Source organism: Opisthocomus hoazin, unplaced genomic scaffold (genome assembly GCF_030867145.1).
Source record: "Opisthocomus hoazin isolate bOpiHoa1 unplaced genomic scaffold, bOpiHoa1.hap1 HAP1_SCAFFOLD_115, whole genome shotgun sequence".
Classification (NCBI taxonomy): Eukaryota; Metazoa; Chordata; class Aves; order Opisthocomiformes; family Opisthocomidae; genus Opisthocomus; species Opisthocomus hoazin.
This window is the reverse complement of record NW_027449069.1, coordinates 137,688-163,753: the sequence shown is the minus strand read 5'-3', so window position 1 is coordinate 163,753 and position 26,066 is coordinate 137,688. Positions and strand designations below refer to the sequence as shown.

At 73.2% G+C, this 26,066-nt stretch overlaps 4 protein-coding genes across 4 annotated transcripts; 1 reads left to right on the top strand and 3 right to left on the bottom strand.

Annotated features, from left to right (window-relative positions):
* Nucleotides 1-401: 401 nt before the first annotated feature.
* On the bottom strand, nucleotides 402-14,949 carry NFIX (nuclear factor I X). The gene is given in 11 exon segments (XM_075412590.1): nucleotides 402-535; nucleotides 1,700-1,822; nucleotides 2,681-2,793; nucleotides 2,796-2,846; nucleotides 3,237-3,359; nucleotides 3,717-3,850; nucleotides 4,205-4,325; nucleotides 4,509-4,583; nucleotides 4,733-4,795; nucleotides 7,395-7,926; nucleotides 14,859-14,949. Coding segments are annotated over 11 exon segments (1,434 nt in total). The 5' UTR covers nucleotides 14,886-14,949; the 3' UTR covers nucleotides 402-463.
* A 3,043-nt stretch (nucleotides 14,950-17,992) lies between these two features.
* Nucleotides 17,993-19,392, top strand: GADD45GIP1 (GADD45G interacting protein 1). The gene is given in 3 exon segments (XM_075412600.1): nucleotides 17,993-18,318; nucleotides 18,836-18,997; nucleotides 18,999-19,392. Coding segments are annotated over 3 exon segments (651 nt in total). The 3' UTR covers nucleotides 19,162-19,392.
* A 36-nt stretch (nucleotides 19,393-19,428) lies between these two features.
* On the bottom strand, nucleotides 19,429-22,896 carry RAD23A (RAD23 nucleotide excision repair protein A). Its single transcript, XM_075412593.1, has 9 exons — nucleotides 22,727-22,896; nucleotides 22,101-22,262; nucleotides 21,838-22,016; nucleotides 21,495-21,550; nucleotides 21,003-21,130; nucleotides 20,859-20,934; nucleotides 20,415-20,545; nucleotides 20,187-20,342; nucleotides 19,429-19,678 (listed from the first exon to the last, which is right to left on the bottom strand). The coding sequence occupies exons 1-9, from the start codon at nucleotides 22,796-22,798 to the stop codon at nucleotides 19,565-19,567; spliced, it is 1,074 nt and encodes a 357-aa protein (XP_075268708.1). The 5' UTR covers nucleotides 22,799-22,896; the 3' UTR covers nucleotides 19,429-19,564.
* A 147-nt stretch (nucleotides 22,897-23,043) lies between these two features.
* Nucleotides 23,044-25,985, bottom strand: CALR (calreticulin). Its single transcript, XM_075412592.1, has 9 exons — nucleotides 25,815-25,985; nucleotides 24,810-24,911; nucleotides 24,518-24,721; nucleotides 24,351-24,445; nucleotides 24,059-24,268; nucleotides 23,877-23,990; nucleotides 23,666-23,809; nucleotides 23,505-23,597; nucleotides 23,044-23,433 (listed from the first exon to the last, which is right to left on the bottom strand). Exons 1-9 carry the CDS (start codon nucleotides 25,912-25,914, stop codon nucleotides 23,248-23,250), a joined length of 1,248 nt encoding a protein of 415 aa, XP_075268707.1. The 5' UTR covers nucleotides 25,915-25,985; the 3' UTR covers nucleotides 23,044-23,247.
* Between the last annotated feature and the right edge of the window lie 81 nt (nucleotides 25,986-26,066).

Below are 26,066 nucleotides of genomic sequence, written 5' to 3'. Positions count from 1 at the left end.
GGCGGCACGGGGCAGGCAGCCAATCGGGCGTCGTGCCATGGCACTGGGGGCCAATGGAGCACCCTGCAGGGGGTCGCGACCTGCGGCCCCCAGTGCCAGGGCAGTGCCACGGTGATGGGGGGGGGGGACACACAGGGTTGCCATGGTGACGCTGGGGGCAGGGCCCCACCCCCCCATTGTTCCTGGCAGGGCCTGGTGATGACAATGACGTCGTGTCTCGTTGCCCCCGGCAACCAGCCGGGTCGGGCATGATGGGGGGGGGGGGGGGGGGGGGGCAGTCCCCCCAGTGCCTCCCAGTTTGGCAGCAGGGCCCGGTCGGGGGAGGGGGGGGATCCCCTGGCACCGCTCATTAACCACCCAATTAGCCCACGATGGGAGGGAGGGGCAGGCGAGGGACCCGAGGGGGGAGGGGACACCCGGGGGGGGGAGGGGCCGGGCCCCCGTACCTGCTGCTGGGGGAGGGTCAGAAAGTTGCTGTCGCGGGGTCCGAGGCCGACAAGGCGGGGGGCAGCGGCGGCGCCTGACGCTGCGAATGCTGCGGGGAGAGCGGGCTCAGCGTGGCCCGCACGGCGCCCGCCGCACGCCTGCGACGCGCTGCGTCCCGCAATGCCCCGCGACACCACGCCCCGTGACACCGCGTCCCGCGACGGCCCCGCGACACCGCGCCCCGACGGCGTGGCGAGCGCGTGGGCGCAGGAGGGCGCCATGGCCCCCGCGTGGGGATGGGCAGGGCGGCGGCGCACACACGTGCCAGGCCCTGCCCACGCCCCCGCACGCGTGTGCACCCCGGGTGCCCCACGCCAGCTGCACAACACCAGGACCCCCCCCCAATGGGAGCCCCCCCCCCCCCCCCCCAGTACTTACCTGGGGGTCCCCCCACCCCCCTCCGTGCCCCCCCGAGGATGGAGCCAGGAGAAGGGAAACCGAGACGAGCCGGGTGCCCCCCTGCCCTCGCAGGGGACCCGGGCGTCCTGTGCCCCCCCCGCCCAACCCCCCAACGAAAATGGGGTAAAAAGGGGGAAAACATGGAGAAGGGGAACAACGAACTGAAGATGGGGTGGATGAGGCGCCGGCGGGGACGGAGCGGACGTGCCCAGGGTCAGGGGACGGTGACAGCGATGACGATGCGGAGGAGGTGATGATGCACGGGCAGCCGGGCCGGGCTGGGCCACCTTGTCACCTCATGTCACCCCCGTGTCACCCCGTCACACCCTGCCACCTGCTGCCCCCCCCCCCCCTCGCGTCACCTTGGTGCCACCCGCCTCACCAGCGCCATCCTGTGCCACCGCCGGGTTGCCCCACGGCCACCACCGCTGCCACTCGTGTCACCGGCCCCCGAGGTCCCCACCCAGCACCAGCATCCCACTGCTGCACCCCCCTGCACTGCAGCCGCACCCCACTGCACCCCACTGCTGCACCTCCTGCACCCCACTGCTGCGGACCCCCGTGCACCCCCCTGCTGCACCCCACTGCACCCCCTGCACTGCACAGCTGCACCCCACTGCTGCACCCCCCCTGCTGTGCACCCCCAGAACCCACTGCACCCCCCTGCACCTCACTGCACCCCCCTGCTGCAGACCCCCCCGCCCCCCAGCGCTGCACCCCCCTGCCCCCCTCCTGCACCCCTGGGCCCAGGTCCCGGCTGCGGGTGCAGTGGGGCGCAGTGGGGCGCAGCGGGGCGCAGGTGCTGGGGACTTACGGGGTGCCGCGGGCGCTCCGCCCTGGGGGCCGCTGGGGGCTTTGGGCTCCGGCGGGGGCAGGGGCAAGGGCCGGGCCAGGGGGCCCCCGCAGCCCCCCCAACCCGGCCCTGTGCCCCGCACGGCTGCAACGAGAACATGGTGACGGGCACCCCGGGACCCCCAGGGCGGGGGCCTGGGGACGGCGTGGTGGCACGGGCAGCGGCACAGGGTGGCACTGGGGGCTGCGGCACCAGTGGGGCCCTCGCACGCGGCAGTGGGGGCCGTGGGGGTCCCCAGGGCGGGGGTCACCGTCACCGCACCCTGGCTGCAGCCAGTGCTGCTGCCAGGGCTCATTTGCATACAAGCGCCACCTCCAGTGCTATATTTGCATGTCAGTCCCGCCCCTGTAGCCCTATTTGCATCAAACACCACCTCTTTGCACTCTGGCACCGCCTCTGCAGCCTTATTTGCATACAGACTCCGCCTTTCTGGCCCTCATTTGCATCTAGGTCACACCTCTGGGGAACTGTCCAGTACAGGCCCCGCCTCCCCGGTCTAATTTGCCTACAAGCCCCACCTCCAAGCAACTACTCTGCACAAACTCCACCTCCTGCACCTCGTTTGCACACAGGCCCTGCCCCCAGGGCGCCCGTTGCCGCGGGGATGGGAGCTGCGCTGGTCCCAGTGCCCGCCCGGGGCCCCGGACTGGTCCCAGTGCCACAGACTGGTCCCAGTGCCCTGCACTGATCCCAGCACTTGTGCGGGACCCTGGACTGGTCCCAGTGCCACAGATTGGTCCCAGCACCCACCCGGGGCCCCGGACTGGTCCCAGTGCCACAGACTGGTCCCAGCGCCCGCGCAGGGCCCTGGACTGGTCCCACACTGGTCCCAGTGCCCCACACTGGTCCCGGCCCCGAAGAGCCCTGCGCACGGGTCGGGCTGGGGCCAGTGTCCCCGCAGTGTCCCCGCATCCCCGTGTCCCCGCATCCCCCCCGTCCCACCTGGGGGCCCTGGGCGGTGCCGTCGGCGCAGACGAACTGGACGAAGTCCTTGAGCGAGTCCTGCCCGTGGTGGTAGCGGATGGTGGGGTGGGCGAAGTAGGGGCTCGACTGGGCAGGAGGGACCCCGACGGGAAGTGCAGCGCCGAGGCCGTGGCCCGCGGGCTGCCTGCAGGGACCCTCAGCGCCGGCACGGGCGGCCGCGGGACCCAGGCGTCCAGGGACGCAGGACCTGGGGTCCGCAGCCCTCCCGGGGCCCGGGCGTTTGGGGGGAGACGGGGACAGGACCCAGGTGTCTAGGGACATCCCGCACCACCCGCTCCCAGCCCGGGACCCCCAGTCCCCCCAGGTCCACCCCATGTTCACCCACCAGTGCCCAGGCAGGACCCAGGTGTCCAGGGCCACCCCGACCCTCCAGACTGGGGGTCCCGAGGAGCTGGGGGGGGGCAGGGGGTGTCAAGGGGTGAGGGAGTGCGGGGGGCCGGGGGTCCCAGGGGAAGGCAGGGGGTGACCAGGGGGGACGGGGGTCCTGGGGGGTCCCAGGGGGGTGGGGTCTCACCGGGGCGGACGCCGGCCAGGACGGGCAGGGGGTGGTGGCCGAAGGCCATGCGGGGGGCGGCCCCGTGCCCCGACAGGGCGCTGCAGAAATCCAACTTCCCCGACTTCTTCAGCGCCGCCGGGCCTGAGGGGGCCGGGGGGGTCGGGGGGCACCCGGACCCCAGCACCCCCACGGCCCCCTGGGGACCCCCCAGACCCCCAGACTTCTCCCACATCCAAGTGTTCGCCCCCGGCCTCACGGCACAGACCAGCCCCCCAGCTCCCATGGCACCCCATGGTCCCCACTGACACACCACACACCCCCCGAGCCCCCTGCACCCCCTAGCACCCCTTTGCCCTTTACCCCCCGTGTTCCCCTCTCAACGTCCCTCCCCATGACCTCTCGTCACCCCCCCCCCCCCCATGTCCACATCCACCCCCAGGAACCCCCTGTCCCCCCACGTCCCCTTTGTCACTCCCCCATACCCCCCGTGTCACCCACCGGTGTCAACGTCCCCCCCCCACGGCCCCTGGCTGCTGCCGGGGGCTGGGGACCGCCCCGGCCCAGGGTAGAAGACGTCGTCCCCAGGACCCTCCAGGTCCCCCTCGTCCAGCGCCTTGGGGCGCTTCGGGCCGCTGCGGGGACAGGGGTGTCACCTCCAGGGACAGGAGTGTCACCCCCGGGACGGCGGCATCACCCCCCCGCCCAAACAGTGTCACCCCCAAAGACTGGAGCACTCCCACCCCCTGGGGACACGGGACATACCGGAGTTCTGGGGGGTGCCTGGCTTGGGGGGGTTTGGGGTGTCCCGGGGGGGGCCAGGGAGCTATGGAGGTCCTGGGGGTGACCCAGGGAGTTACTGGGCAGCTATGGGGGCTTCCAGGGGGACTAAGGGAGGTTATTGGGGGATTTCAGGGGCACCCATGGGGCTATGGAGGTCCCAAGGGTTAGGGGGGAATCCCGGGGGGTTACGGGGGGTCCCGGGGTACCTGGCGGCAGGGGGCCCCAGGGGCCGGCGGCCGAGGGTGACGGGGCTGATGTTGTAGTAGCCCCCGGGGCTCTCCAGGTCGGCCAGCGAGAAGTTGGGGCCCGACGCCGTCGCCACAGGGGCTGGGGGACACAGGGGACGTGGGGGACCCACAGGGGACCCCCAGAGCCACGCCCGTGTCCCCCACGTCTCCACGTCCCACGCCCCCGCCTCTCCCCATCACCACAACACCCCTGTGTGCCCCCCACCTCCCACCCCTCTCCGTGCCCGTGTCCACCCCCATGTCCCCCTGTGTCCCCACTTACTCTGGGACACCCTCACCAGCTCTGTCACGTTCCAGACACCCGACGTCACGAAGCAGTCCTGGAAGGTCAGGTGCCCTGGGGGGACAGGACAGGGGGACTCAGGGGACATAGGGACTGGGGGCATGGACACGCGGGGCAGGGACACCATGGGGACAGAGAGCAGCGGGGCTGTGGGGGGGCACTGAGAGGGCCCGGGGGACCACGGGGGGTCCCGGGGGACTCACCGTTGGGCAGTGGTTTGATGTCCGCGTCTCCCTGCGGGTTTGAACTGTCGGATTGTCCGGAGTCTGCGGGAGAGACATCGTCAGGCCGGATGCTGGGGTGTCCCCCCTGGCTGCTGGGGTCCCCATCCGACCCAGGGGAGGGGCAGCGCCAGACGCCCGGGTCCCAGCACTGAAGGGCCCCTTGTTCCTGCGGGGTCGTTCGAGGTGAGCGTCCACCGGGACGTCGGCTGCGCCCGGGCAGTGCCCGCAGCCCACATCCTCCAGGCACCCCCCACCCCACACGGGACCCGGGGAGCACCCACCCCGCACCTCTGAGGGGACCCGGGCGCCCGGGAGCCCCTCGGCCGGGCGATGGGGGGGGATGCAGCAGCCACAGGGGGCTGGGACGGCCGGGGCTGGCAGGGGGCTGGGACGGGGGGGCCGGGGGGGCCGCCGTGGGGCCGGGCCAGGGGCCAGGAATGCGCTGGCCCCCCGCCAACGGGCAGCGCCAACAAAGCAGCCATTGTCTGTGCCGAGTGGGGGGGCACCCAGACTCCTGGGTCCTCCCCCAGCACCCCCCTGCACGCCTGTGTCCCCCCCCGGCAGCAACCCCCATGTGCCCTAGACACCTGGGTCCCCCCAGCACCCCCATCCCAGACGTCTGGGTGTCCCATCCCCCCGCACCCCCCCACCCCGACGCTTGGGTGCCCCCGCGTGCCCCCACACCCCCTCCCCTGGGGCCTCAGGGCTCCCCTCACCCCCCGCCCCCGTCCCGGGGACCCAGGCGTCCGGGCGGGGGAGGGGCAGGAGCACAGGTCCCCCTCCCTCACTTTGACCCCGCCGCGTCACCCCGCGCGGGGTCACAGGTCAGCAGGGCGCGTGCCGGGTTGCCACCTCTGCAGCGGGGTCACGTGGCGGGCGCGTGCCGCCCCACCCCCCCCGCCCGGGTCCTCCCGCGGCCCCGGAATCGGGGCAGACCCCAGCGCTGGGTCCCCGGGGGGCTCCCCGGACCCCTGTCCCGTAGCCCCTCCCCGTGCCTCAGTTCCCCCGCCAGCCCCGAGCCGGGCCCAGCAGGTCCCCGTGTCCCCGCAGGTCCCTGCCCCCCCCCGGCAGACCCCAGCCCCTGTGGGGGGTTCAGGTGCTGTCGGGCAGCTGCGCCCCAACCCCCCCGCGGGGCCCCTCCCCTCGCAGCTGCGTCCCCGGACCCAGGCGTCCGGGAGGGGACCCGGGCATTTGGGCGGTGCCAGCAGCGACGGCCTGCGTCACCCGCAGAGACCCCCGCAGCCCCAACGGACCCCGCGACGCACGCGGACCCCGACAGCCACCTGCGGCCCGACGGCCCCGCGGACCCCCGAGACCCCCAGACCCCCCGGGTGCCTCAGCAGGCGCCCGCAGACCCGGCTGCGCCCCGCAGGCCCCTGCGGACTCCCCCAAGTGCGGGGCTGCAGCCCCTGCAGGGAAGCGACCCCGGCGTCTGGGCACAGCCCCGTGGGGGGAGGCGGGGGGGCAGCACCAGCGCGGTCCCCCCCGATGCACACGCGTGTGGAAGACGTGAACGGGGGCAGCTCGGGGCGTCCCCAGTATGGGGGGGCTGTTGCAGGGGGGTGGCACACCATGGCACGGGGGGGTCCCTATCACGGTGGGGTGCTATTGGGGGGGGGGGGGCAGGCCACGGAACGGGGACCCCAGCACAAAGGGGGTCCCCATTCCGGGAGGGTCCCGCCGCAGGGCTGCGGTGCCGCAGCGCGTTTCGGGTGCCAACAGGCGCCGCCATCTTACACACGGGGGGGGGGGGGGGTCTGGCACCGTGCCCCCCCGGCCTGCAGCAGCCAAAGGGCCCCCGGCAGGGGGGCGAGGGGGGATGCCAGGGGGGCTGGGGGCCAGTGCCGTGCACAGGGCCTCGTGCCGCGCACGGGGGCACGGTGCCAATCGGGGCCATTTTGGCGGCGCCGGGCGGGAGCTGCGTTGAGGATTTGAGCCCCCCCAGCCAGGCAGAGGAGGGAGTTGGGGGGGGGGGGGGGCTGCAGGTACCCCTGCCGGTGTGCCCAGATTTGGCACATGGACCGGGGTGGGGGGGGAGGGAAATCCTGCAGGAAGGCAGGATACGACCCCCCAAACTGCCCCCCTGCATCACCCCCTGACGCACGCGAGGGACCCAGGCGCCCAGGAGCCAGCCCTAAGCACCAGCAAAGCAACCCAAAATCCCTCGCTCCGGCCCCAAAATCACACCTCCCCCCCACAGGAACGATGGCACCCGGCATCCGGGCTGGGGTCCCCCCCGGGCTGCGCACGCGTGTCCCCCCTGCCCCGCCCCACAGGCACGAGGGCCGGGGGCCCACCGCACGCCCGCCATGGCGCGCGGCACGCGGCGCGGCACGCGCTTTGGCACGCGGCGCGGCTTTGTGCAAGGCACGCGGGGGCTGGCAGCCCCGGCCGGGGCCAGCCCAGGTGGGCGCGGGGAGGGGGCTGGGGGGGGCTCTGGGTTGCAGGGGGGCCCGGGGCGGCCGCACCGCCGCGGACCCAACCCCGGGCACAGCTCCGTTCCTGGCGCTGCCACAGACTCAGCCCAGCCCCGGTGCAGGATCCGGAGCGCGGCAGGGGGACAGTGGCCCCGGGGCCCCTCCGGAGCTGGGGGGCACAGCCCGAAGCCCCGTCCCGCTCGCCCCTCGCTGGCAGCACTCACCGGGCGTGTGGACGAAGTAGGCCAGGTAGAGGTCGAGCTCCTTGATGGTGACGCCAATGTGGTGGGGCTGGACGCAGAGGCCGGGGCTGGCGCACTGGGGCGCCTTTGCCAGGCGCTCGCCGTCGGTGCTCTCCAGCGGGACCCCCTTGAAGAGGATGACCATCACCAGGTCCAGGCGCCAGACCTTGTCGGCCTGGCGCAGGCAGTCGATGCGGCGGATCTTGCCCTTCTGGTCGGGGTTGGAGAGGACGCAGCACGGCGCCTTCTTGCCGGTGACGGAGAGCACGAAGTCCTCGCGGCACTCGGGCCGGATGTCCTTGCGCAGCTTGGCCAGGAGGCGCGAGGCCCACTTCTGCTTGACCTCGGGCTTCTCGCCCAGCAGCTCGTCCTTGACGGCGCGCTCCTCCTCCTTGGACATCCGCTTCTCGTGCTTCTTGAAGTACTTGCGCTTGCGGGCCTGCAGGTTGAACCAGGTGTAGGAGAAGGCCCGGACGTGGGGCAGCAGCGCCTCGATGAAGGGGTGGAACTCATCCTGTGGGGCAGGGCGGCATCAGTGGGGTGGCCCCACGGACCCCCACCCTGCACGGTGAGCTCCCACAGACCCCCGCCCCGCACAGCGAGCTCCCGGGGACCCCCATCCTGCACAGGGAGCTCCTGTAGGACCCCCGCCCCGCACGGCGAGCTCCCGCGGACCCCCATCCTGCACAACGAGCTGCCGCAGACCCCCGCCCTGCACAACGAGGCCCTGGGGACCCCTGCCCCGCACAGGGAGCTCCCTGGGGAACCCCCACCCCGCACAGGGAGCTCCCACGGGACCCCCGCCCTGCATGGCAAGCTCCTGTGGCACCCCCATCCTGCACAGGGAGCTCCCACAGACCCCCACCCCGCACGGGGAGATCCCAAGGGACCCCCATCCTGCACAAGGAGCTCCCGCGGACCCCCGCCCCGCACGGGGAGCTCCCGAGGGACCCCCGCCCCGCACGGATGAGCACCCCGGCGCATCCCCGTCCCCCGCAGGCAGCTCCCAGGTGACACCGTGCTGCGCGGGGGCAGCAGCCGCCAGCACGGCCGCGTCCTGCAACGGGGGGACCCCAGGGGACCCCGGCCCCCGCCGGTGCTCGGCGCGGCCCCGGACCAGGGGTGCAGGATCCGGCCCCGGGAACCTGCGGGGCTCCAGGTGCCCGACCGGCCCCAGCCCCAGCCCCGGCCCAGGGCCCCGGCCCCGTCCGTCCCTGGTGCTGCTCCCGCTGCCGTCGGGGCTCGGCTCTGCCCCGGGGACGTCCCCAGTGCCGGTCCCCGCCGAGCCCGGCCCCGTCCCGGTGCTACCCCCCGCTCCCCGCTGCCGTCGGTGCCCGACCGCGCCCCGGTCCCCGCCGCTGCCCCCGGAGCCGCCACCGCCTGGTGCCCGCCGCGGCCCCGACCCGTCCCGTCCCCATCCGTACCATCGCGGCGGCTCATCCCGGCCGAGGGCAGCTGCCAGGCGGGCCCCGACGGGGCGGAACCGGGGACGGCGGGCGCTGCCAGGGGGGAAGGGGTTAATGGGGGCTCCCGGGGGCAGACACTGCAGGGGAGGCTCAGGTACCGGGGGTCCGGTTACCGGGGGTTCTCCCAGCTGCCGGGACCGCGCGGCCCGGGGGTCCCTGTCCGGGGTCCCTGCGCCGGTCCCGGTCTGGGGTCCCCAGTCCCGGTCCCGCAGCCGCAGCCGCCGGGCGCGGAGCGCGCGGAGCCGCCGCGGCCCCTTTTGGCACCGGGACCGGCGCGGCGGCGGCCAATGGGGGCGCAGCGCGCGGGGGGAGCGGCCGCCCCATTGGTCGGGCCGGGGGAGGCGGGGCCGGGGGGGGAGCGGCGGAGTTCGGGGCCGGGACACGGTGCGGGGGGGGGGGGGGAGCGGGGGGGGCCGCGGGACGGAGCGGGCGCGAGCGCGGGCGGGCACCGGCCGGGCCGCGCGGGAGCCCCGGGCGCGTGCTGCAGCGCGAGCCCCGCGCGAGGCGCCCGGCGGGGCAGAGCCCCGGCGCCCCCCCCGCCCCCCAGCCCCGGGGGCTTCGCCGACCCCCGCGGGGCTGCGCGCCAGCCCTCGTGCCCGGGGGTCGCGCGAGGACGCCGGGGCCGCGCTCGCACGAGGGGCCCGTCGCGGGGGTCCAGCCCCCCCGGGGGGAAAGGGGGAGGCCCCGGATTTTGGCCACTTTCCCCGGCCCCGTGGCGGCCCCAGCGCCGAGCAGCCCAAAACCTCCGTTTCTGCCCCCAAGGCCCTGACCGGCGCTCGGAGCCAACACCCCCCCCCCCCCCCCCGCCCCGGTAATTAATTCCCTCTGTGCGAAGGAAAAAAAAAACCAAAATTTGGGCGTTTCGTTGGCAGCGCTGGGTGGAGGCTCCCGCACTGCGGTGCCCGCGCACCTCCCCAGCTCCCAATCTCACGGCTTTCGCCCCAAAACCACGGCGGGGCGGGGGGGGCCATGCACGGCGTCGCTCCCTGTCCCCCGCCCCTGTCCTGCCCCGTTTGGCTTCGTAAAACCCATGAAATGGGACGCGGCCGCGCAGGCGCGAGGGGGTGGGAAGAGGGGACACTCGAGGGCTCCTGCCCCCCCCCCCGAGGGCTTCATGCCAGGGGTCACGATGCGCACCAGGGGTCATGATTTGCACAAGGGGTCACGATTCGCACCAGGGGCTGCGGCCGCACACGACGGCTCCGCTCACGCAGCCCCAGCTGAGCCGTCCGCCGGCGCAGGGGGGACACAGGCATCCGGGCCCCCTCTGCCCCGCAGCCCCCTCCCCTCCCAGCTGGCTGCACAGGACACAGACGTGCGGGCCAGCAGCACCCGCCTGGGCATGCGGAGAGCTCCCGGACGCCTGGGTCCCCTCCTGAACACTTTGGTCCCCTCCTGAACGCCTGGGTCCCCTCCGCGCCTCGGCAAGGGCGCTGGGGTGGGTCAGGCTGGCAGAGCAGGGGGTCGGTGGCCCAAAAGCCTGGGTCCCCCCCAGCCCCAGCAAAGACAAAGAAGCCGTCAGGTCAGGCCCATGCCACCCGGATGCCTGGGTCCGCCCGAACGCCCGGGTCCCCTCCCGAACGCCCGGGTCCCCTCCTTGCTCCTCCGCGGGGAAGCCAGGGCTAGTGTGGAAGGATCTAGAGGCTCAGCCACCGGGCTCTGCCCAGATGCCGGGGTCCCTGCCCAAGGCCGGGGTGCCCCCCCCCCCGACGCCGGGGTCCGCGCTGAGGCGGGGTCCGGCCTCGGTGCCGCCGGGCTGCCATTGGCTGCGCTGGCCCCGCATTGAGCCGCAGTCTCGGGCGAAGCCACGTCGCCGCGTCCGCAGCTGCGAGCGCCCGGCAAAGCGCCAGTGCGGCGGCGGGGGGGGCGGCGCCGAATTGGGAGGGAAAAGCCCAGAAAAAACAGAAAAAAGGGAAAAAAAGAAAAAAAAAACCACCACCCCCCCCGGCCCCCCCGCCCCAGCAGTGCCCGCCCTCCGTCGCCGCTGCCAGCTCCCCCCGGCCCTCGGCTTCGCCGCGAGAGAAAACAGCCCGAAACAGCCGGAATTGCCGCCAAAAATCCCCCCGGCGGCCCCTGACGCCGCTGCCAAAACCCTCCCGTGTGGGGGGGGGGGGGGGGGGGGGGGGGGGGGGGCGGCCGAGGCGGGGGAGCAAGGGGCGTCCTGGACCCCCGGGCTGGGGGGGGGGGGCGGCCATGAGGGACCCCGGCACCAGGCGGGAGCTGCCAGGACCCCGGCGTCGGGGGGGGGGACCCAGGCGTCCGGGCGGCCTCCAAGAGAACGTGCCGGATGGTCCTTGGCGGGGGACCCCGGCGTGTGGGGGGGCCCAGGCGTGCAGGGGGGGGACCCTGGCGTGTTGGGGGGGGCCCAGCATCCAGGCCGTGCAGAGGAAGCTGCTGCCTGCAGCCACGTGGAGGACCCGGGTGTCCGGGCTGCTCGAGGGGAGCCCGGGCGCCTGTGCCCCCCCTCCCCGCGCAACAGAGCCGGGGACGGGACCCGGCGTCTGGGCCATGCTGGGGGGGCGGGGGGTCGCGGGGGGGGGGTACGAGCCGCAGCGGCTCCCGGCCGTGCCGCGGCGCGTGGAGCTGACGCAGTTTGGCACCAGCGGACCCCGGGCGTGCGGGCGTGCCCCCCCCCAGCCACGGAGAGCAGCCAGAGTTGGGGCGGCCCCCCCGCCCCCGCTCCCTCCCCAGAGCGGACCCAGGCGTCCCGGCCCCCCCATGGCCTCCTGCCAGGCCGGGCCAGGGGGGCCCTGCGGTGCTGCCGCGTCCAAGAAAGCTTTTTGTGGCCCATCAATAATTCAGGGCCCCCCCGGCCCGGCCGAGAGCTCCTCCATTATTGATGCCAGCGGCACGGCCCCGCAGCCAGGGGATGGGGGGGGGGACGTGGGGGGACACAGGGAGGGCGATCGGCAAAGCCGCGAGCGCCGCGACACGGGGGCGTGGCGGCACAGGCAGCGAAGCACCGTGTGTGCGACACGTGTGCAAGGCGTGCACGCCGCGCCCCCACCTCGCCAGGCACGCAGCTCCTCGCCCGTGCGGGCAGCGCGCGCCAGGCACAGGCGACCCCCCGCGGCGTGTCGCCCACGCATGTCGCCCGCCCCCGCCTCGCGCGGCCCTGGGCGCCTCGCGCGGCCTCGCACGCGGCGGGGGGGGCGGCCGATTGCATCAGCCGGCAGCACGGCCCCGCACGGGGCATGGGGCCCTCGCACATGCCGGGCACGCCGGCACACACATGCGTGCGCCGCGCCTCGCACACGTCTGCTGCATGCCCAGTGCGTGCGGGGACGCGGCACGGCAGGCGCGGGCGTGCACACATGCTGCGCACACGCTGCGCAGGGCGACGCGCGGCTGCCACATCTGCGCATGGCCAGCACACACGTCGTACACACGGCGCATGTGGCCCGTCACATACGTGTGCACCCCGCCCTGTGACGCACGTGTGCATCCTCACTGTTACACACGTGTCAGCCCTGCCCCCGCAGCCCACGCTGCCCCGTCCATCGCCCCAGGCTGTGCGCGGGGAGGGGGGCTGCACTTTGGGGTGTCAGGCGCCTCGTGCCCCTCCCGCCCCCCCCAGACCCTGGGGCGGCTCCGCACCCTCCGCAGCAATGGGCCCTGCCGTGCCGGGCCGGGCCGGGCCGGGCCGTGTCACAGGAGCCGCAGCACATCCCCAGCCGGCGCCGTGTGATGTCCCCCGGTGCCGCGTCCTGCCCCGGCACCCGCCGGGCAGCTCGCCCTCTGCTGTGGTCTGCCGCCCCGGGCACGCGGCGCGCTGCCAGTCACACGCGTGTCACGTACGTGCCCTGCACCCCAGACACCGGCTGCACCGAACCCCAAAAACAGGCGTTGTGTTCTGTGCCGCGATGCGCACATGGCACCTGCGGCGCACGGCGCGCTGCAGCCCACCGGCAGCAGCAGCCTGTGCTCTGCGCTGCGCCCTGCGCCCGCCACCGCACCGGGCACGGCACCGGGCATGGCATTGGGCACGGCATCCCACACCCAGCACGGCACCGGGCACGGCACCGAGCACCGGGCATGGCATCCCACGCAGAGCATGGCGCCCTGCGCCGCACCCGCCGACACCCCACAGCTCTGGGGCCGTGCCCACCTCCCCACCCCCAGGAGGGGCCACAGGGTACGCGCAGCCCCCCACCCCTGCGGTGGGTCCCCCCCTGTCACAGCTGTGCGGGGATGGGGGACGGGGGGGGGGGGGAAATGGCCACGGGGGGTCCGTGGGTGCCCCCGCCCCAGCCCAGGGGTCACGCGGGCCGTGACAGCAACGGCGATGTCGTGACAGGGAGGACGATGGTGACGCAGGCTGCGACTGCATCCCCCAGAGCCCGGCCTGGGGTGGAGGGGATTGGGGGGTCCATGTGCTGGGAGCCCGCGGATGGAGGGGCCCGGGGGGGCACAGGGGGGCCCAGCGAGCAGCCGCGGCACCGACAGCCGAGCCCGGTGGTGGGCTGGGGTCATGCGTGCAGCCGTGGGTTACAGCACGCAGGGACATGCCGCTGCCGGTCACACGGCCCCTGTCACAGCGGCCGGGGGGGCCAGGAGCAGACGAGGCGCAGCCGTACCTGTCGGCCACGGGCCGCTATCGGTGCTGCCGTCTGTGTCACCACACATGTCACTGCACATGCCACCATCGGTGCCGCCGCGCGTGCCGCTGTCCGTGCCCACGGCCGGATCCTGCCGGCAGCGGGGAGTGGGGGGGGGGAAACGGTGGCACCGGCCCAAAACTGCCCAGAAACGGCTCAAAAGGGAAGGCGGGGCGAGGGGCGCACACACATGTGAGCACGCGGGGCTAGCACGGACACCGACGTGCTTTGGCACGCTCTGGATCAGGCCCGTGAGGCTGCTGCGCGTACGTGTGTGCACGCGTGTGTGTGCAGTGCGAGGCCACAGGCATGCACAGGGGCATGCACACGTGTGCAAGGTGCAATCGCATGCACCTGCCGGCAAGCACACGCGTGTGCAGCGTGCGGCTGCCTGCACATGCAGGAGCACACACGTGTGCGATCGCATGTGCAGGAGGGAGCGCACGCATGTGTGCTGGCGCGGGCAGACGGGCTCGCGGGCGCTTCCCTGGCATGTGCGGGCAGGGGCACACGCATGTGCAATGGTGTGTTGCTGGCGCGTGCACACGCGTGTGCGGGGCGGGCGCCGAAGCTGCGAGAAGCGCCGCTGGCCGCCGGCCCAGACGCAACCGGCCGCCAAAACCGCCCCGAAAAGCGGGAGAAAAGGGCATCGGGGGGGGGGGGGGGGGAGCAGCAACGCCCGGCGGGGGGGCCTGGAGCCGCCACAGAGACCACAGCGGGACCCCGGGGGGACCCCAGGAGAGCCGGGGGGGGGCGGGGACCCCCGTAGGGACCCCCATGCCACAGCCCCGAGACGCGGCCCCTCCCCACAGACCGCCCCGAGACTCCACGGAGCCCCAAAGCTCCCCCCCCGCAGTGACACCCCAACAAACCCCCCGAGAGGAGGCGGCCCCCGGCCAGGTGCCCCCGCGGGGGGTCTCACCCCGCCCCCCTGGAAGCCCCCCGGAGCCTCCCAACCCCCCGGGGCCGCCTCCAGCGGCACAAAGCTCCCCGGGGGCACCGACAGCCCCGGGGGCAGCACCCGGGGGCAGCACCCGGGGGGCGACCCCCCCAACCCCCTCCCAAACCCTCCCCGCTCTTCCGGGTGCCCCCGCCCCGCCTCCCCCGCCCCGGGCCGCGGGGTCCCGGGCGCTGCCCCCGCTCCAGACCGAGACCCCGCACCGGGCCGGGCACAGCCGGGGTGCCCCGCACCGGAGCGGCCCCGGGACCGGCGGGAGAAGCGGCGTCGCCGCCCGCCCGGTACTGGCGACCGGGACGGGGTCGCAGCCCACCCGCGGCTTCCCCGCTTTGGGGGGCGCGGACCCCCGCGGCGCGCGGCGAACGCGGGAGCGGTCCCCCGGGAGCGGCCCCCCCCGCCGCGGCCCCCCCGCGCCCGGCCGTACCTGGGTGAGGCAGTACGGGGAGTACATGGCGGCGGTGTCAGCCGCGGCGGGGCATGGCGGGGCGGGGGGGCCGGGGGGGGCCGGGGGGTCCCGGGCCCGGGGCTGCGGGCGGCGCGCGGGGAAAGTTTGCCCGAAGTTGGCGCCCGCCGCACTTTTGCCGCGGGAAGCGCCGCGCCGGCCCCGCCCCCGGCAGGCCCCGCCCCCAACCCGCCCACCCAGGCATCGGGCCCGCCCACTCGCGGCACGGCTCCGCCCTCCTCTGGCTCCGGACACGCCCCCGCCCCTGTGGACACGCCCCCTCCGGCGCGGGCCCCGCCCCTGCCGGACGGCCTGGGAGGACGCGGGGCGGCTCGGGGGGAGGGGTGCGGGGGGGGACGCGGGGTCCCCGCCGGCCCCGGCCCCGCACGCCCCGCCTGGTGCGGGGACCCCGGGGCTGCTGTGGGTCCCCACGGGTGACAGGGAGAGCGGCGGCGGCAGCAGGGGGAGAAGCAGCGGGGTCCGGCGACCACTGCGGGGACCACGCCGTGACGGGGGGGGACAGCAGAGCCACACCAGTGGCGGTGGTGACAGTGCCAGTGCCAGGCCAATGCCAGCACTGGTGACCCTGCTGTGACACTGCCGCTGCCAGTGACAGCGGCAGTGACAGTGCCGTGGCAGTACGGGTGACAGTGATAGTGACAGCAGCAGTGCTGTGGCGGTGTGGGTGACAGTGACAGCAGCAGTGCCGTGGCAATGTGGGTGACGGTGGCAGTTTGTGTGATGGTGGCAGTGGCAGTGACAGTGCCGTGGCGGTGGCAGTGGCGGTGTTGGTGTGGGTGACAGTGACAGCAGCAGTGCCGTGGCAGTGTGGGTGACGGTGGCAGTTTGTGTGATGGTGGCAGTGGCGGTGTGGGTGACAGTGCCGTGGCAGTGGTGGTGTGGGTGACAGTGACAGCAGCAGTGCTGTGGCAGTGTGGGTGACGGTGGCAGTGGTGATGGCAGTGGTGGTGTGGGTGATGGTGACAGCAGCAGTGCTGTGGCGGTGTGGGTGACAGCAGCAGTTTGTGTGATGGTGGCAGAGGCAGTGACAGTGCCATGGCGGTGGCAGTGGCGGTGGTGGTGTGGGTGACAGTGACAGCAGCAGTGCCATGGCGGTGTGGGTGACGGCGGCAGTGGTGATGGCAATGGCGGTGTGGGTGACAGTGCCGTGGCAGTGGCGGTGGTGGTGATGGCGGCGGTGGCAGCCTCATCTGTCATTCCGGCTGCGGCTGCGTCCCTCCGCCATCTGTCACCGCCCGGTGCCAGCACTGGCACCGCCGCTGTCACCCCTTCGCTGCCGGAGGCGCAGGCAATGCCACGGCGTGGGGCTCTGTGGGGCGGCACCAGGGACCCCGGCGTGGGGTGCCCCGGACATCCCCGGGTGCCCGCGTGTCCCTGGGCCCAGGGAGCCGCGGTCAGAGGGTACCCCCGGAGCTGGGGGGTTCTCAGCATCCCCCCACCCGCACGCCGGGGTCCCTCTGCGGGCGGGGGAGGGGAGGGTGGGCACAGCTGTGGCCGTCCCCCACCCTGGGCCGCTGCCACGGGAGGGGGGTGCAGGAGGACAGGGGGGGAGGAGGCTGCACACAGCCCCCGACCCAGGCACGGGGGGGGCACCCTGGGGATGGGGGGGTCCCCAGAGGCACCCGGTGCCCCCCATGGCCCCTGCGCACACGCGTGTGCACCCAGCACGCGTCGCCCAGGGCCCAGCGAGCCCCCCCTGTCCCCACCAGCGGCTTCGGGGCTGCCAGCGCCAGATGTGCCGCCGCGACCACAGATGGAGCCATGCCAGGTGGGGGGGGAAGCGCTCGCACACACCGTGACACGCCCTGACACACCCTGCCTTGCTGTGACACGCCCTGACACACTGTGACGTGCTCCGACATGCCACAACATGCAACGACACGCTCTGACATGCCAGGACGGATCCTCTACCAGCCCCGGGGACACGCGTGGGCAGGGGACGAGGCGTCGGCGGGACCCCTCGCCCCTGCGGCTGCACGGGAACAGTCGGGGGGGGGGGAGCAAGGACCCCCCCGCGGGCAAAGCCGGGACTGGGGGGGTCTCGGCGGCTGGGAAGGACAAAGGAGGGAGCGAAGGAACCGCAAAGGCCCCAAAATCGGGCCAAACCGCCCCAAAATGGGCCCGTTTCCAGCCCCTCCCCTTGGCTGGGTTTCTGGGGGCCCCGGTTTCAGGGGGGGGAGTGGGGGCTGGGAGCCCGAACACCTGGGTCCCCCAGCAGGCGGGGGGGCTGGGGGCTGCAGTGGGGGCGGGGTCTCCAATTCGGGGAGGCCCAGGGGATGTTTTGGGGCGATTTCAGGGGATTTTGGCTCTGGTTAGCGTCGGGTTTTTGCCAGCTGCCGAGGCCTGGAAGCCATTAGGGCTCCCCCCGCCCCTGGCAGCTCCGGTCCGAGCCGGGGGGGGGAGGACCCAGGCGTCCGGGGGCCGTGGCCCCCCCGTGGGGCCCACGCGAGGAGCGGACCCGGGCGTCCGGGCTCCCCCCCACCCCCTTTCCCCGCCCCCCGCCCGCACGCCGCCCCCCACCCCCCGCGCAGGGAACCCGGGCGTGCGGGGGCGGGGCGGGGGGGGGTAACAGGTTAACGCCGCCGAACCCTTGGCAGCGCGCGGCGCTTGGCCGCGAGTGAAAAGCATTGGGAGGGGGCGGGGGGGGAACCCGCGCCCAGGCCCCCCCCGTCCCCCCCCTCCTTCCGGGGGTGGGGGGGGCGGCTTCGGAGCATCGCGGCGGGGAGAGCCGCCCCCCCCCCCCCCCCGTCCCGTCCCGCTGCGGGTTGCCGCCGCCCCCCGCCCCAAGGCGGGGCACCCCAGGGTCCCCGCAACACGGGGCGGGGGGGGGGGGGGGGTGTGTCTCAGCCTCTCCCCCCCCGTTCGGGTCCCCACACCCCGGGCAGCCGCGGCCCCGCCCCGGCTCCTCCCCCGCGCAGACTCCTCCCCCGACCTGGCTCCGCCCCCGACCTGGCTCCTCCCCGACCCGGCTCCGCCCCCGCCCCGGCTCCTCCCCCGCTCGTCACCTCCCGGCCCGGCTTCCGCCCGCGCCTTCAGCCGCTTCCGCCCTCGCCCTCGGCCGCTTCCGGCGCGCTCACTTCCGCCGCCCGCGCAAGATGGCGGCGCCCCTGTGGCGGGCGCTGGCGCCGGGCCGGGCCCCCGTCTCGGCGGCCCTCGCGGCCCCGACGCGGCCCTACCGAGCGGCCCCCCTGCGGCCCCGCCCGGCCCCGGCCCCCGCGGACCCCTCGGACCTGCGGGCGGCGGCGCGGCGCTTCGGGCGGCTCGGGGAGGCGGCGGCGGTGCCGGTGGGGCGGCTGTGGCCGGGCCCCGAGCAGCTGCGGGCGGCGGAGGAGGAGGAGCGCGAGTGGGACCCGCCGCTGCGCGAGGTGGAGGCGGCGCTGGACCGGCGCGAGCGGGAGGAGGCGCGACGGCGCGAGGAGAGGTGGGCGGGGCCGGGGGGAGGCACTGGGGGAAATGGGAGAACTAGGGTCGGGGCTGGGGGACACTAGGATAGTGGACACTAGGTCTGGGGAGGCACTGGGAGAACTGGGATCGGGGCTGGGGGGGGCACTGGGAGAACTGGGATCGGGGCTGGGGGGGGCACTGGGAGAACTAGGATCGGGGCTGGGGGGGGCACTGGGAGAACTGGGATCGGGGCTGGGGGGGCACTGGGAGAACTGGGGTCGGGGCTGGGGGGCACTGGGAGAACTGGGGTCGGGGCTGGGGGGGGCACTGGGAGAGTGGACACTAGGTCTGAGGAGGCATGGGAGAACTGGGGTCGGGGTTTGGCGGCGAGAACTGGTGCAAACTGGGAGAAAGGGGAGGGAGCCTGCGGACAGGCTGGGAGCGGGGGGCAGGAGGAGCTGGGAGCCCCCCCGTGTCCCCCCCCAGGGCGCAGCTGGTGGCCCGCAGCCTGGCCGCCATGCCCGCGCCCCCCACCCCCCCGTGTCCCCCCCCAGGGCGCAGCTGGTGGCCCGCAGCCTGGCTGCCATGCCCGCGCGGATCAGCGCCTGGCGCCAGGAGCGGGCACAGGCGCGGGAGCACGCGCGGGAGGAGGCAGCGCGGCGGCAGCGGCTGCTGGCGGAGGCCGGGCTGGGGACCCCCACCCGCGGCGGGACCCCCCCCCCGCGCCCAGGCGCTGCTGCAGGACCTTGAGCGGCGGCGGCGGCGGGAGGAGAAGCGGCGGCGGCGGGAGGAGCGTGAGGAGGCCGCCCGCGCTGCCATGGCTGCTGCCGAGGCCGCCGCCGCCACCCGGCCCCCCCCCGGGACCCCCCCCTCCTCCTGAGCCCCCCCCCCAATCACACCCACGCAACCCCAGAATGGGTTTAAAATTCTGCGTTTAATCTCTTCTCCCCCGAGGTGTGGTTCTTCCCGCGCTGCCCCCCCACCCCCCAGGGCCAGATGGGGAAGGGGGGGGGTGGGACACAGGAGAAAGCGTTTGCCGAGCATCCCCCAGCGTAGGGGTCCCGGGGGCTCCACCAGTCGCTGCTGCTCCCTCAGGGGGTGGCGGGGCCGGGGCCCGAGGGGGGGTCCCGGCCCCGCCACCCCCCCCCCCCCCAAAGGCAGAGCTGCAGCCCCAGGGGGCCGGGTGGAGCTGGGACCCTCCCCCCCCCCGCGGCAGGACCCCCCCGGGGGGGCAGCGTGGCCCGCCCAGAGGGGGAGGGGTAGGGGGCACCCACCCGGGCCCCTCAGTCGTCGTCGAAGTTCTGGCTGAGCAGGAAGTTGGCCGCCAGGTTCTCGTTCTTCTCGCAGGCGAAGTAGGCCTGGATCACCAGGCTCTCGGGGAAGCCCAGCGCTTTCAGCTGCGGGGGAGTGGGCGCTGGGCCTGCTGCCCCCAGGGCCGGCATGGCTCCCCCCCGCCTGTTAACTCTGGGCCCTACTGGCAGCTCTCGCAGCATGCCCCCAGGCTGTTAACTCTGGGCCCTACTGACAACTCTCGCAGTGTGCCCCCAGTGTTACACGCTGCCAAGGGGGAGCATTGACTCTGGTCCGTAACAATGGCAGCTATGGCCATTCTGATGCCCATGAGTGGGGTGCTGCTGCTGCTGTTCACTCTGGAGCCCAGAAACCACAACCCACCCGCTGCCCTCCTTAGCAGCCATAAGAACACTGTGCCTCCTGCAGCGTTAACTCTGGGCCCTAATAACTGCTTTTCAGCAGACCCTTTCCCCGACTTCCTCAGTGCTGTGAATGCCGGTTCCTCCTGATGGCTGTCAGTGACTGGCCGTGCCCAGCGTCTGCAGACCAGCCACACCGGTACCCCCAGTCCCCGCTGCCAGCATGGAGCCCCGCGGAGCCCCGTGCCCTTACCCTTTCTATGGCTTCTTTTTCCTGAGGCGTCACCTGGATGTAGTTCATCTGGGGGGACTCATCCCCAATGGCGCCCATCTCGCCCTCGAGGTCGCCCAGCTCACCCAGTGGCTCGTTCAGCATCTGGATGAACTGCTCCTGGTGCTGGCTGATTTGCTGGCGCAGGGGGGCAGGGGGGTGAGCTAGGGGGTTGCGGGGGCCAGGGGGCGGTGGGGGGCTCGCGGGTACCTGGAGGAGCTGGGGGTTCTCCTGGCCCAGCTGCTGGAGCAGGGCGGGCAGCAGGGCCGGGTTCTGCTGGATCACCTGCCGCATGTTCTGGAACTGGGGCTGCTCCCGAAGGAACTCCAGAGGGTTCTCCCCTGCGGTGGGTGGGGCTGGTGGGCGGGGCCAGCAGCCACGCCCAGGGGAGGGGCACTGACCAGGACATGCCCCCAGCCTCCCCACACACTGCCCCAGGAGGTGGAGCCTGCCGCAGCCCCACCCATCCATTAATCACTGCCAGCCACCACAACCAACACCACACCTCAGCTGGTTGGGTCGCTCAAGCCACACCCCCAGGCCAGGAGCCCCGAGCCCCACCCAAAGGGGGCAGAGCCTCCCCACACCACCAGGGTGGGGCCAGCCCTAGCCCCACCCAGCAGGCGTGTCCCACAGAAGCCCTGCCCCACCGACCTTCAGGCGCTGGCTGCTCCGGGGGTCGGCTCTCCTGCACGGGCGGGCGCTCGGTCTCGGGGCTGCCGGGGATGCCCTGGGGGCCACGGGGGTCAGCAGGGGGGGTCAGCAGTGCCTGCCCCGCCCCCCCTGTGCCCAGCTCACCGTCAGCAGGTACTCCACGGCACGGTGGGGGTTGTTGTAGCTGGCGCGCAGCGCGGCCACCACCCGCTCCCGCTCGTACCCCATCGACATGATCTCCGTCAGCATCGTCTCGTACTCCGAGCCCGTCACTGCTGGCCTCGCGTCAGCGCGGGCCCTGGGACCCCCCAGGCCCCTCTGGCCACAAGACCCCCACCCCCTGCCCCTCCCCCTTATCCCCACTGCCCTCTAGCAAGAACCCAAACTACAAAGACCCCCGTTCACTTTCCCCATTCTCTCACCTGGGGACCCCCAAAACATCTTCCACGACACCTCCCCCACTTCTCCATCCCCACCCCAGACCCCCCCACCTCCCTCCCCATGCCAGGGACCACCACGTGCTGGGAAGCCCCCACCCCAACGGCCCTCTGCAGACCACAAACCCCCACACCCGAGGGACTTCTCCCACACTTCCCCTCACCCAGGGGACCCCCATCCCACCCCCTCAGCACCCACCGAGGGTGGAGGCGGCGTCGGCCGAGCGCCCCGCACTACCCGGGGGGGGAACAGAGCTGCAGATTCAAGAGAGACAGGTGGTAGCAGGCATTTTTCTGGGACCTCCAGGGCACAGCTGGCCCCCCCAGAATCTCCTGTCACCCCACATTCCTGCCACACTGGCCCAGCCCCAGCCCTCCCACTACCCGCCCTGTAAATCTTCTCTGTGCCGGCCCCTAATCCCCCGCAGCCCCCACAGAGGCTTTGCTGCCACCCCCCCTGGTCCCCCAACCACAGGCTCTGTCAGAATGACACACTCCTCACCCCCTGCTCCCCCCCACCTAGGGGCTCTGTCTCCCCTTACCCCGCTGCAGGCTCCGCTGGGGTGACCGGAGGGAGGTCGTGGGATGGAGTCTCCTCGCTGGGGGCAGCCGGTGGCGGGGGGACGGTGTCCGCGGCCGGGGGGGGCCCAGGTGCTGCGGGAGGCTCCGAGGCGCTGGCAGCTCCGGCCTCGGGGGCCGTGGTGCCCAGCGCCGACTTGGCCTGAGGCAGGGGCTCGTGAGCGGGCAGGGGGGTGCAGGGGGAGGCCCTGTTTTAGGAGCAGATCTGGGGGGGGAGGGGTCCCACCTTGGTCACCATAACGACCACAAAGTTTTTCTCATCAATGCGGTACTCGCGGATGGGGACATCATCGCTCAGGATCTTCCCAGCGTAGATGAGCTTCTGCCCAGCCACGGGGAAGGCATCACTGCCCTTCTCCGCCTCAATCTTCTCCTTCAGTGCCCGCACCTGGGGGCGCAGGGGGTCAGGGGCTGCCCTCCAAACCAACCTGGGCTCCCCGAGACGGGGGAGTCACCGCCCGCCTGAGGCCAGCGGAGCAACAGCCCCTGGGCACGGGAGGCAGCAGCTGGGGAGGTGCCCTGAGCCCGGGGGGGGTCACCCCCACCCAGGTATCTGTCCCTCGCCCTGGGGAGGGCCCAGAGGACCCGGGCACCCCTGCGGTGGGGCTCCGGCACGGCACAACGACAGCAACCACCCCCCCCGCGGACACAAGGCCCGCTCGCCCCCCCCAGGAGGCAGCAGAACGGGACGCAGAGCCCCGACACCTCCCGGACCGCGGCAGCGGCGCAGGGAGCCGCGACGGCTCCGCGAGGGCGGAAAAGCCCCTGGCTTCCCCCCTCCGGGGGGGGGGGGGGGCCGGAGCCCGCCCCAGGCCGGGGGCGCGGCCCAGCTCCCGCCCGCCCCGCGCTCACCGTCTCGTGCGGCTCCATGCGGATCTTGAAGGTCTGCTGCTGCAGCGTCTTCAGCGTCACGGTCACCGCCATGGCGCGGCGGCGGCTCCTCCCGGCGGCCCCACAACATGCAACTCACGCCGCCGCCATCTTAGGCGCCCCGCCACTTCCGGCACGTGACGCGCGGCCGGAACTCGTCACGTAGCGAGCGCTGCCCGCCCTCCCTCTCGGCGGTGCCCGTCACGTGACACGAGGAGAGGCGCGGCGCCGGTCACGTGAGGCACGGCACAAAATGGCGGCGGCGGAGGCAAGATGGCGCAGGTGGAGCGGAGACGGCAGCCGGGACGAGCGTTAATTTAATAGAAACCGGATCGCGACACCCGTACAGTCACGTGCGCCCGCGGAGCGCCTCCCCCGCCGGTAGCGGGGCGCCGCGCCCCCCCCCCCCCCTCCGCCCAGTCCCTGAGCCCCGCCCCGGGCCCGCGGCCATAGAAAAGAGTCCCGGTCTCACAGAGACACTACGGCCCCGGGGCCGGCCGCGCTCACAGCTCGTCCCGCGGCGCCGCCTCCTCCTCGGGCTCGGCCTCGGGCTCCTCCTCGTCCTCCTCCTCCTCCTCGTCCCCGTCCCCCTCCTCGTCCCCCTCCTCCTCCTTCCGCTGCTTCTCCTCCTCCTCCTGCTTCTTCCGCTGCTCCTCGTCCTGCTGCTCCTTCATCTTCCTCTCGGCCTCCTGTGGGACACGGCGCCGTCATGGGGGGGCGGGGCAGGGGCAGCAGGGGGCAGCCCCAGCCCCTCCCCTACCTTGGTGGCCCCCCAGGTCTCATTCCCCATCTCCTCTGCCAGCTTCTCGTCATCGGTGATGAGGAAGTTATCAAAGATGGTGCCGGACTTCACCTGCGGGGAAAGCAGGTCAGGGGGGGCCCTGGGGGGGCCCCTGGGGGGGCCCCCTCCCCCCCACCCACCTGCCAGAGGTCGAGGCCAATGACACCGAAGCTGTCATAGGCGTAGAGCTGGGGGTCGGGGCTGTACTCTGGGTTGTCGATCTCGGGGTGCACCCACTTTCCCTTGTAGTCAGGGTTGTCGATCTGCCTCGGCTTCCACTCGCCCTGGGGGGCCAGGGGGTCAGCAGGGGGTGTGGGGGGCACGGCCTGGCCCCCCCAGACCCCACCTCACCTTGTATTCAGGGTTCTGGATGACGGGGGGCTCCCACTCCCCATCCATCTCCTCATCCCAGTCCTCCGGCTTCTTGGCATCGGGGTCAGGGATGTGCTCGGGCTTGTCCCAGTCCTGGGGGGCCAGACAGGGTCAGGGCACCGCCATGGCCACCACCACAGCCCCCCCAGAGCCCCCCTCACCTCAGGCTTGGTGTCCTCAGGGTCATCGATCTTGGCCCGCTCGTCCCAGTCGTCGGGTTTCCGTGCCTCAGGGTCCTTGATCTTGCGGGGAGGGAGGAAGTCCCAGTCCTCCTCCAGGCTGCCCGACTCCACACGTCCGTTGTCAATCTTTACCTCATAGGTGTTGTCGGACCGGACCACCAGCGTGTAGAGGTGGGTGAACTCATCGTCCTGTTGGGAGGGGCAGTTCAGGGGGGCCACGGACCCCACCAGGCCAAGGCCGAGCCCCCCCGGCCCTGTCCCACCCACCCACCTTGCAGCGGATGTCCTTGTTGATCAGGACATTCTTCCCCTTGTAGTTGAAGATAACATGGACTTTCTTGGTTCCGGGGCCACAGATATCGGGGCCTGGGGGGGGACAGGGGATGAGGGGGGGCCCATGCTCAGCACCAGGGGGGGGCTGCGGGGCCAGGGACCCACCAAACATGATGTTGTACTCGGAGTCGCCATGCATGTCCTCCTGGCTCAGGCTGGCCGGGAAGAGCTTGACGTAGCCGCCACCACAGTCAATGTTCTGCTCATGCTTCACTGTGAACTGCACCACCAGTGTCTTGTCCCGGTTGCTGAAGGGCTCAAAGCGGGAGGAGATGGCATAGAACCGGGCATCCTGGCTTGTCTGGATCCCTGCAGGACGTGGGCTCGTTGGGGTGGGGGGGACTCCCAACCCAGGGGGTCCCCACCCAGCACAGCACAGCCCCAGTGGTGCCCTCACCTTTGTCCTTCTCAGCATCGCCGTAAAATTTCCCAGCCGTGAGGACAAACCGGCCGTAGTCAGGCTTGTGCTTCGATTCCACCCACCGCTGGGTCCAGGCGTCTGCAGGAGGGGAGTGCTCAGGACCCTGAGCCCCCTTCCCGCAACCAGGGAGCCGGTTCTGCCCCCTCCCCACCCCGCCAGGTGCAGAACTGGAAGCCAGGCAGCTCCCGAGGCCCATCACGCTCCACAGGAGACCACTGAGCAGAGCTGGCCACCTACACCCACAACCAGAGATAGGGAACCCCCACACCGCTCCTCCCCCCCAGTACTGGGAGCCAAGGTCTTGGGGTGTCTCTTGATGTGTGGCTGCAGAAGGATTTGCGGTCCCAGAGAAGCACAAACCCCCAGCGCAAGCCAGGTGCTGTCTGGCCTCCCATGGGAACACCCCAGCCCCCATTTGTCACTGCCCCAGCGAGGTGCCCCTGGGGAAGCCACGCTCCTGGCAGTCCCCATCCGCTGCCTCTCTGGCCCCTCAAGTTGAGAGGGGGCCTCTCAGCCCCTGCATCCTCGCAGGGCCCCGTGCCCCAGCCCAGACCACCTACAGAAAGTTCTCCCCAGGACTCCCCATCCAAGGGGGCCCTGAACCACCTCCATCTTCCTCCTGACCTCTACCCCTCTCCTAGATTTCTCAGTCCTCTGTACATCCCCAAGCTCCACCTCACCACTGATGCACAGACCTACCCCTCCCGTGACCCTCACCCTCCTCACCCTGGATCCTCCACCCCCCACAGGGCCCCCATCCCCAACAGCCCAGGTGAGACCCCTCACCCTCCACCACAGCCACTGACATCCGGCACAAGGGCGGTCTGCAGGCTGCCCCGTACCCTCCCTGCCCTAAGGGGGACACCCGGGGTCCCCGCAGCCGCCTCCCTCACCTCAGGGGACGCCCCCCCACCCCCCTTCACCTCAGGAGACCCCACAGGCCGCGCCCCCACCCCCCAGCGGGCCCCGGCCCCCCCTCACCTCCGTCCCCAAACTCCTCCCGGAAGAACTGCGTGGGCCCGGCCGCCGCCAGCGCCAGGAGGGCGCCGAGCACGGCGGGGAGGCGGAGGCGGCGGCTCATGGCGGCGGTCCCACGCGGCGCGGCACAGCCCAGACGCTCCCTCCCGCCCCGGCGGCGCCCGACACTGCGGAGGGGGGGGGGGGTGGTGGCGTCCTAGCCTTTTATCCGCCCGCCGCCCCTCGGCCCGCCCCCGGCCCCGGCCCATTGGCCCG

Coding starts and splice junctions, on each gene's coding strand:
- RAD23A (XM_075412593.1), bottom strand. CDS start 22,798: ATGGCGGTGACCGTGACGCTGAAGACGCTGCAGCAGCAGACCTTCAAG. Junction 22,017..22,100: donor TGGTCGTTATGGTGACCAAG/GTGGGACCCCTC, acceptor CCCCTGCCTCAG/GCCAAGTCGGCGCTGGGCAC. Junction 20,546..20,858: donor GGAGCAGCCAGCGCCTGAAG/GTCGGTGGGGCA, acceptor CACCCACCGCAG/GGGAGAACCCTCTGGAGTTC.
- CALR (XM_075412592.1), bottom strand. CDS start 25,914: ATGAGCCGCCGCCTCCGCCTCCCCGCCGTGCTCGGCGCCCTCCTGGCG. Junction 24,912..25,814: donor GGAGGAGTTTGGGGACGGAG/GTGAGGGGGGGC, acceptor CCCCTCCTGCAG/ACGCCTGGACCCAGCGGTGG. Junction 23,434..23,504: donor AGACCTGGGGGGCCACCAAG/GTAGGGGAGGGG, acceptor CGTGTCCCACAG/GAGGCCGAGAGGAAGATGAA.